This window comes from Pagrus major, chromosome 12, assembly GCF_040436345.1.
Source record: "Pagrus major chromosome 12, Pma_NU_1.0".
Classification (NCBI taxonomy): domain Eukaryota; kingdom Metazoa; phylum Chordata; class Actinopteri; order Spariformes; family Sparidae; genus Pagrus; species Pagrus major.
In genome coordinates, this window is record NC_133226.1 from 20,363,618 (window position 1) to 20,374,045 (window position 10,428).

Consider the following 10,428-nt stretch of genomic DNA (forward strand, 5'->3'; position numbering starts at 1 on the left):
CTGATCGCCTGTTCCTTTTGTTTTTTCTTCCTGCTGTCTCCTGCATTGGGGTCCACCATTTCTGCTCCAGCATGACATATCATTTTTATCTTAGCAGCTACAGTGAGTCTTTCTAAATCAATTTGGGATGTCGAGGCTTTTTAGAGACTTGGATTACGGAGCCATGTTGTGTTTTTTGGGGGGTTGTTTCTTAATGTTTTAAAACAAGTCCCCATCTACTGCAGTTGTGAAGGAGGACACTTTATTCCTGTGAAGCTCCAGAAATGTTTGGTGGACTACAAAACTTCACCCAACTTTCCATCAGTATGGGGGTGAGTTTGTAATGACTGAATTGTCCTTTTTGGGTGACCTCATCCTTTAAGATATTTTGACTGATTTTACCAAGAAGCATTATTTTAATTTCATATCACTCCATCAGTTAGTCATTTTTTTGAAATTAGCTAGTTTTTCTTACTTTTCAGTGGCCGTTATATTACATTCAGTGGTTTTATTTTATAGCTAGATGTTTATTTATGTTTATCTTTTCATTGGCTTCACGAAACGGTAGCCTTTCACTCCAGTAAAGTACAACTACCTCAAAATTGTAATTATGTACAGTACTTAGATAAATGTACTTACTGACTTTCTAGAACTGATTATATAGAGACATAAGTAATATAATGCAATAGAAAATAAATAGTGTTATACATCCATTACTACTGGTAATATATCATCAGGGACTACAGTAGGTGCAGGTGTGTTGCTGTAAAATATGAATCCTTATATATTTTCACGCTATAAACCATTATACAAGTCTTTATTTGCTTCAGATCTGACAGAAACACAAGTCATTTACAACCACAGTCTATATTATTCATGTTACAGTCGCTCCGTGACTGTGAATCGTGTCAGAAAATCACAGCGAGTGTCACCCTGGAGTCACCTTACAGCACTTACAGCCACCACACGTTAGACGGTCGCCCTCCCCCTCGGCTGCCTCCCGCTGACTCTCGTCACTTATCTTGAGAAGCTGTCTGCAGCGTGAGCTGTCGCCCGAGGCAGAGGTAGCTGCCTCGAGAGCACCAGAGGCAATGAAGGAGCAGAGAGAAAAACATTCAGGCTGGGGAGAAAAAAACACTAAGAAAAACAAAGCAAAAGGCCAGCGGTCACGGTGTTTCTTGTTGTTATTTCAGTGGCTTTCCTGTGGAGCTGCTGGTAGCCACATGCTGCGACTCACAAGCCACCTCATCCATTTCCAGGGCAACAAGGTGCACATGTCATTGAAAGTCAAGTGGCATAATTCATGAACATTAACTGGAGCTTTAAAGGCGCTATATGTAAGAACTGACCGCCTGTTGATTTCATACTCCAAACAAGTAGGGAGCAGCGCAACACCAGAGTCACTGCTAACTGCTGATAACTGTGTTCTCTTTATCCATCCATAATTGAAGCTGCCGTTAGCTCAGTTAGCCATGCAGCTAGCCAGACCACCCATGGACAGTTGGTCTTGTTTACACCACGAGCACAGGAGGTTTTCAGGTAGGAATGCTGGTGGGGAGCGGCACCAGCTGCCTCCCAACAACACGGCCATACCCCAGCCGAAAACAGCCTCACACAAGAAGACACGGCAGGCAGAGACAGAGGAGACGTGAGGAGAGCTCGTCTTAGTTCTTTAAAGAGAGAAACTTGAATTCAGAATATGTTTGGTTGTATGTTTCTGTTTGATAAGGAAAAGAAGTGTAAGAACATATTCTTTCTTACCATTTAGTGACTTTATTTGTGTTTATTAATACAATTTAGAGAAGTTGGGAAACATAGTGAATACCCTGTTTTCTCACATATTACACAAAATTTGGGGAAATACCATTTAATGGGTATCATAATTTTCATGTCTGAGTGTTCGGGGCTGGTATCAGGACGGGGTTAGCTTAGCTTAGCATAACTACTGGAAGATGAGGGGACACAGCAGTGGCTGAAGTACATTACTCAAGTGCTGTAGCAAAGTACTCTACACAGATCTGATGTTTAAGTGACATTAATCATGTACAGTTTCACTTTTCCACCTCAGCCAGGAAGGAATACTTTGTTATGATAGTTTGACTTGTTTTTCCTATTGTCTGCATTTGTTATTGCACAAATTGAACATGTCGTAAAAGAAGAAAATACAGGCGTGTAAACCCTCCTTTTTATTAAACAAACACAATACAAGCATTTTATGAACGAGCTTTAAAGTTGTTGCTAAGTGTATTTTTTTTTCTCTTTGGACTGAGCCAGGCTAGCTGTTTCCCTCTACGTCCAGTCATTATGCTAAGCTAAGCTAACCACACCCTGACAACAGCTTTGTACTTTACACACAGACATGAGACTGGTATCCATCTTCTCATCTCACCCTCAGAACTAAAGACGATAAAGAAATTTCCTCTTCTCTTCTTCTTCTCTTCCTACAGATGACCTGAATGCTGCACATCGTGTTGTCTTCTTGCGTTTCACTGAACCTCAGCGGACAAGACTCTCTGCTTGTCTTTTCATGTAAATCTTATTTTTTATTAAATACACACAGTCATGCACACACACACAAACAGTCCAAACAACAACACAAGTAATTGAAGCTTCGTGCTGCCTTGTTATGACTCACACTGATCACAGCTCAGCCTGGGGATTGAAAATGAACGACTGTTTAAATGTTTTCCATTATACAATTTTAAATAACGCCCCTACATGCATTGCAATCTTTATGACCAAAGCGGCATCAATATGTAATCTGGCTGAATTATTCACAGCACTTTGCCTCCCATGTAATCATGAGTTCAGTCAGGTGTGACATACAGTGACTAAGTCTCTGTCAGTAGCACGCACATACAGCAGACACGAGTGTGTGGTATGCAGTGTGTGTGTTAAAGTAAACTGTGGCGTTAAGGTCCTGAAATAAATATTAGTGGACAGATAAATGGACCACTGATCTGAGGAACTGTGTCTATGTGGGAACAAAACTTTACTTTTTAACCACTTCCTGTGCTGACACTGGAAGTGGTTAAAGAAACAGAAAGAAGGGGAACATAGTGCTGCTGTCCTGCACAGTACGAGGAAACTGATGTGCTTTTTGAGCATTAAAGCATTTCAACCTGTTCTAGCAGTAACCTAAAACAACATTTATGAACCAGAAAATGAGCATCGTATGTCTTTCCTGCATGAATTTGTACTACATGTAACGCTTGTCTTGTTTTTATGTGCATTTAATGTTCTCATATGTACTATACAGTAGGTAGGTATATGAGCCATGCTATTTGCCGCATTCATGGACAATAAAGTTTGCAATATTAAGAATGATAAGTCCTGCACACATGTCAGACAGTAGCTGTCTCTGTTGTAGTTTGTGACCTCTGAACTAACTTAAGTGTGTTACTACCCCCCCCCCTTTTAACCATAACAATCTCGCTCAAACTATACTGTAGCTGCTAAGTACAGATACTGTAAAATAAAAAAAAACAACAATTTTCAAAACACTGTCAGTATAATTCATCATCATCATCATCAATTCATCATAACTAGCATGAATCTCTCGAGGTGGTCTTACGCCGTGTTATGTCACACTGAGCTGTCTCCAGCTGCTGTACAGTGATAACTGATTTATGAAGCATTGCTGAACATCGTGACTGACAGAAACAAACGACGTCACACGGCAGACGCTTAATATGGCATCATAAAAAAGACATTAAAAATCCAATACCATAATGCCTCGGAGCTATGAATATACAGAGATGAATATGTTATTCTAGTCTTCTCAAGTTTCTCTGGCACAGTATGAGATCATTTGACAGCTGAATGGACTTGAACATTTTCACTAAAAGTTGAGTTGCTTCAGTGGTACAGAGAGGAAAGTTTGGAAACTTTCTTCGGAGCAGTTAAACTGTTCTGACCCACTGATAGTGTGAAACCTTTTACTTAGCCTGAGTAAAAACACTAATACCACAGTGTAGACATACTCTACAAGTCCTGCATTCAAAATCTCATTTTACCTTGAAATATCGCCCAATGTCCCTCTAGATTTTCACTATCCATTGTCTTTACAGCTGCTGATCAATCAGGTATAGGGATGTAACGATACCAGAAACTCACGGTATTATATTATCACGATAAATAGCCCACGATTCGATATTTATCACAATATCATAAAAATACAGAAAAAGATGACTTGAACAATGTCCTTTAATAATAAAGTTGATGTGTCCAGCATTTATTATTCAAAGAGTTTTAAGTTTAAGTACTTCTGCTTTCCTTCTATAGTTAAATAAAAGTGGCCGGCCCTGACAGCCGATAGCAGGCACTCGGCCACAGATCCCACCGATCTGGCACCAAAAATGTGTGTTCAGTGGTTGTCGGGTGTAAATGGGTTGACGTTGTGTTGGTGTCACAAAGCTGACGCAGCAGATTGTGAGCCCTAGTTTCAGCCGTCGGTAAACACACCGTCACTTTGGCTGTCACAGCCGCAGTATCTCCGGGCTCGTTAGGTAGAGCGGACAGGCCAGGTGACGCAGCAGCAGCAGGGCCGCCCAGCAGCAGTGGACAGCCAGCCTGTTTGCGCCACCTAATGAGCCCAGAGATACTCTCGCATCTGGAGGATGAGTCACCCCGACAGGAGCCACAGAGGACCGGGAGAGAGGCCGAAGAGGAAGGTGTGTCGTTGTAATGTCCACCGAAAACAGACGTTACCAGAGCTACTGTGTTAGTTTGAATCAAACAAAGAGATTGCAACCAACGAAGCCAACCAATCAGAGGTGGAGGAGGGTGGGTCAAGCTGCACAGAGCAGATCAAGCCAGGAAGGAAGTCAGACAGCGGAACGGCATAGAGCAACCAGTCTATCTTCAAAACAAAACACCCTGTGCAGACTCTGGATATACAGCGGTCGGGAAATATTAACAATAAACACACTTAACACATGACCGTCCGCTTCTGAAACGCTCCCAGCAGGATATGAAGCCACATCGAGGACGGAACAAAACAGCGTTGCAAAAGCGTCAAAATTTGCCGCCATGTAAGTATGATCAGTGGGAGGACGCAACTCAACAAAATATACAACAAAGGTCTCGTAGTTTTTAGACATTTTAATGCAGAAATGTTACATATTCTGAGTCACCAAACTCCAAAGTTTTCACATCCTTACACATGGATAAATAAAAAGAGGTTTATTTAGCTCCTGGAGACGGAACATCAACTCATCAGGAGGCGATAAGAGCTGCCCTAATTACACAAAATTATACCACTGGAAGGTTTCAACACATTTCATTACATTCAGGTGAGTCTTCACTGCAAGAAGTCAACAACACATTCTGCTTTTGGCTCTCTGACAGCTCATAGTTGAAGGGTGATAAACGAGTCTTGTTCAGTCAATTATCACCTTAGTTATCTTCTGTTTATTTTTAGCACGTGTGGTATTTTTTGGTTGTGGATGTGACAGGATTAGTTTCTTCTACGCCTTACTCCATCTCTTACTTGAGTTTTTTCGATGTCCGTGTCAGTCTATTGTGATTTATATTCTGGTCAAAGGTCATTAGAGCAGACAAAAGTAATTCTCATAAAACACTCTGACTGACAGAAAGCAGCGATGGTAAATTGTCTGATTCCATTATTCTTCCCTCTGTAAGTGCTCACAGTCGATCCCCACCCGCTCTCCTCTGACACAACAAGCAGCATTTATAGTCTCACCATGTCCTTTATTCAACCCTTAATATGAAGCGATTTCAAAATGAAGGCATAGCACTGGGACACAACAGCACAGGAGCAGAGATAGAAGATACAAGTAAGATACAAGGCAATACTGAGTGGTACTTTGATCAATACTCTAAACTTAAAGTCCAGCTGAAATCACAAAATTGTTCTCTTTTTTTTGCAGGAAAATATTAGTTATTTTTGAATTTGTTGCTAATATTATTTTTAATGTTGAAAGGAAAAAAAACGTCCTTCAACATCAAGTGTTTGTGGATGATTCACAACTGAGATGTAAAAGGGTAATAAAGCACACGGAGGCTTTAAAAGTGTCACAGTGAAATCACTTCACAGAATTGCGGTGATCAGTGTTTTCGGAGTAAACCTGCACGAATCTTTCACGCCAAGTTTTTGCCGTTGACTAACAACAAATCATGTTCACAGTACTGAGGAAGAAACCAAAATGGAGATCGTTTTAGCTTCTTACAGTTCAGTTTTTTTTTAACCTCCTCTGTCCAGTTATAAACTGCTCATAAAAAACAGGTATATCTGCTTTTTAGAGCCAATAGTACAAATCTTTTGTGTAAACTCACTTCCTGTCCTTTCATCTGCTCAGTTGTTTAGCAAATCCGTTAGCTCAAAGAGCTCTTGCGACCTTGATGGCAACCTACTGGCTTAGCACATTGTAGCTAGATAGCCAGCTACAGATATCTAAAGCTGTGAGTACATAAGCAAGTTTCTTAAACTGCCTATTTGACAGAGACACATTGATGAATGTTATGTTGCGTCATGGTTTATAATCAACGTAAACATTGGTCTGTGAGACAAGCTGAGGGTGGGCTGAGGGGAAAGAGATGCTAACTTGCATGACATAGAAGCAAACCCAAAAGATAAAAGAATTTCGGGTGAGCAACTTTAACTCAAATTAAAGTATGAAATTCCCGTCAACATGAGTGTTTAATGCTAAAGACGGACTAGTGAGTCTCCGCGTTCTCTGCGATGACGTTTAATGTCCGTGACAACTTCTGTCGTCTCATTTAGCCACTTGTTAGCAGCCGCAGTTTTTAAGACACGTAAGCGTGTGACGACGTGTTTTATGTCATAGATCAAAACGTGTAACAAAAATGCTAACTGATTTCTGGGTTTTAGAGTGGGGTGACTTAACCTGACTTAACCATTTTATATATTAGTTTTTTTTAGTGTGGTTTTCAGTATATCACTATTTAAAAGTGATGGGGAGGAAATATTTTTTGATTGGGAAGAAATTAAGAAATTATAAAGTTACCTGACTACATTTATTTCGCTGAATATCAATAATTTATTAGACAGGAAGTAATACCTTGTCTTTTCTCTTCAGAAAGACTTCATACTGCAGATAAGGCTGCAGTATTTGGACTTGCCATAACTGAGGACAACAACAAAAATGACTTGCTTGAGACTTGGACCATATGACTTGAATCACATGTCTGTATGTTCATATTCTGATGTTAGCATTAGCAAAAAGCACAAAGTATAGCTTCACAGAGCTGCTAGCATGCCTGTAAACTCTGTTTAGGATGTGTTGTTAACAGGGAACACAACATGCAGTTTGATTTCAGTTGGACTTTAAAACGATAAGCATGAATACTGTTTTTATGCTCAAGCTAATACTGTACAAAAGCTAATTCCAACACCAGTGTTATCTTACATGTGTATACAGTACTGGATGCTTCATTCAAGCAAATTTCTATTGGCTTCCAAAAGATAAGAAGTGCATTTTTTGAAAAACATGCAGCTGCAAACTCAACACACACACACACACACACACACACACACACACACACACACACACACACACACACACACACACACACAGCGTCTTCACACACCCACAAAATCAGATCAGTCCAGAGGAGGAGCGTCTTCATCAGGGATTCTGCTCATCGTCGGGGTCAGCGCCCAGTTCAGATACAGTCTCTATTGCTTTGGCAGCGAGAAACACTGAAAAGGGTACAAAGCTTTCTGTCCATCATGTTCATTAAATACTGCAAATAAATCAAAATCTCAACTGCGACAGCTTCCATAAAACACAAGCCCCGACTCCCTGCGTCTTTTTTGAGTTTACAAGAGCAAAAAAAAAAAAAATAACATTAAAGCCGAGGAAAGATTAAAGGAAGTGAAGGACGTGGACGAACAGCTCGCTCTCACATGTGGAGTTTCCATCTTTCATGCAGCCTCTGCTTATTCTCAGCTCTCTTGCTCTAGTTTCTCCCAGTTAAAGCCTCTGGCGATCACCTTAATGAGCAATTCCCAGTGAGAGGTGTAACATCCAAAAGTTCACAGAGACTAGGGAATACACAAGGGGGAAAAAAAGCTCAATCCATTATAATACAGATGTCCCAAGTTACAGCTTTAGATGGAGGAAGAACCAGAAGAAAAAGAGTGAGAGGCACAGAAGAAGAGGATGCTCACATTTTCCCTGATCTTGTGTTCCTTGAGTGCCCATTTTATCTCCGATAAAGGACACTTAGTGATATTTGTTCTCTTCCAGTCAGACCCCTTAGGCGACTCTCCTCTACTCCCATGCATACGCTCACACACAAAACACACAAAAACGCATCGTAGTTCTGTTTGTACTTTAAATTACTGAACACAGACCCTGTATCCTCTCGACTTCCGCTTCAAAATATAATCAAATCACTCTCCTTCAAAAGTCATTGAATATACAATTACACTGTATTCTTAAATAACATTAAAGATAATTGATTCAGCCACTTGACTGTGGCTTTCTGAAATCTCCTTTGTCAGTGCGGCTCTGACTCAGCTAACAGCGTTCACCCGGACACAGGGAGAGGAGAAAATGGATGCAATTTCCCCCTTAATGCACAAGTGTTTATGTTGATGCTGAAGAAGGTCAATCCCGGGCAAACACACACAAAAAAAAATTTCATCTTCAGATAAACGGTCTTTCTGTCCGCCGGCAGTTCAAAAAATAATACTTCCCATTTTAGAAGAACGTACCCTTTGTGTCCCGGCACAGTATCCTCTTGAAGGCCTTCCTGAAGTCATTGTTGAAGATGGTGTATATGACCGGGTTGAGGCAGGAATTGCAGTAGCCAATCCAAAAGAAGAATTTAAACAAGGGGTTGGGGATGCTGCAAGTTTCAGGGCACACTGCCTGAAGAGAATAAGATAAGAAGAACGGGAACCAGCAGATCACAAACACTCCCATGACTACAGCCAACACGAAGGTGAACCTCTTCTCCCGGTTCACCATGGCCTTGCGGCGGGATATGGGCGTCCCCTGAATCTTAGATGCTTCCTCGGGGACCAGTTTGGTGCCAGAAGATGTGGCCATAGTGTTTTTGTATCTGCAGGCCAGGTTCAGCACCTGGACTTTGAACCCTTTGTTTAAAGTTTGCTCGTCAGTCTTGTTCGTCTCTCGTTTGCTGTCAGCTCTGAGATCACCCTCCTCTTCCATTTCCAGTTCGGCGTCAGAGGCAGAGCTGGAGTCGGGAAGTGTGTCGCCTCCTTCGTCAGAATGTGTCTGGGACTTTTTTTTGGGAACAGCTGAGAGGATCTGGCTTTCACGCTGGGGGATTGAAGGGGGGGATGATTTTTGGACTGGAGCGGCACTCGGATCAGGAGGGTAGTCCTGGCTCGGGGTATTCCCAGGCGGCTTTTGGAGTGGAGAATCCAAGCCAGACATTTTGGTCAGTACTTTTTCTTGTTGGCCATCAGTCGTATCTCCTTGATCCCCGTTCTGTTGCGACTGCTCTGATAACTTCACTGGAGGCTCACTGGTTGCCATGCTGGCATTTCGTCCTGCAGCCGCTTTTTGCTTCTGTCCGAGCGGGCAGCGTGTGTGCTGCTTAGCGATCTGATAAATCCTCACATACACCAGAATCATTATCACACAGGGGGCGAAGAACGAGCCAATGGTGGAGTACAGAATATACCAGCGCTCGTTGTTCAGTTCGCACACCTCTTCACCTCCTTCGCTCTTGTCCAGGGTGAGAAGAGGAGGGAAAGAGATGACCGCAGAGATCAGCCAGACAACGATAATGGCTGCCTTGATACGTGTGGGAGTGCGCTTGGCGCCGTAGGACACGGGCCGAGAGATAGACAGGTAGCGGTCCAGCGCTATTGCGCACAGGTGCACAATGGAGGAGGTGCAGAAGAGAACATCCAGCGCCAGGTAGATTTCACACCAAATGGAGCTAAAGGCCCAGTAGCCCTGCAGCTCGTTCGCCAACGAGAAGGGAATAATAAGCGTGGCCACTAAAATATCGGCTGCAGCCAGAGACACCAGGAAGAGGTTCTGAGCCCCCTTCAGGGATCGTGACGTCAGAACAGCGATGATGACCAGGATGTTCCCGACGATGGTCAGGAGCATCATGAAGGTGATGGCGATGGCAAAGGCTGCGGTGGCTTGCGGCGTGTAAGGCGAGGGCCTGACGGTGCTCCGGTTGCAGGGTCGGGTGCCGGAGATGAAGCTGATGTTCCTGTTGGGGAGACCGCCGAGCTCCGACAGGCAGGGGGCATCTGGAGCAGCTGCCATGGTGGTTACAGGAGCTTTATGAGCGGTCTCTTACAGACTGAGAGACAGCAGACGGGTGTTTCTATGGTGAACCATGGAGAGGCAGGATTTCCCCAGTAAGAGGAGAGACCGAGGGGCTGGATGATGGTAAGTCAAGGTGAAGCCATGTGATCTTTGTAATGCAAGGAGGACCTACGAGAGAAAGATACGAGTGTAGTCCACATCA

The 10,428-nt window shown here is 42.7% G+C and overlaps 1 protein-coding gene across 1 annotated transcript; it reads right to left on the reverse strand.

Annotated features, from left to right (window-relative positions):
• Positions 1–8,669: 8,669 nt before the first annotated feature.
• Positions 8,670–10,223, reverse strand: LOC141006311 (alpha-2B adrenergic receptor). Its single transcript, XM_073478470.1, has 2 exons — positions 9,384–10,223; positions 8,670–9,341 (listed from the first exon to the last, which is right to left on the reverse strand). The coding sequence occupies exons 1-2, from the start codon at positions 10,221–10,223 to the stop codon at positions 8,670–8,672; spliced, it is 1,512 nt and encodes a 503-aa protein (XP_073334571.1).
• Between the last annotated feature and the right edge of the window lie 205 nt (positions 10,224–10,428).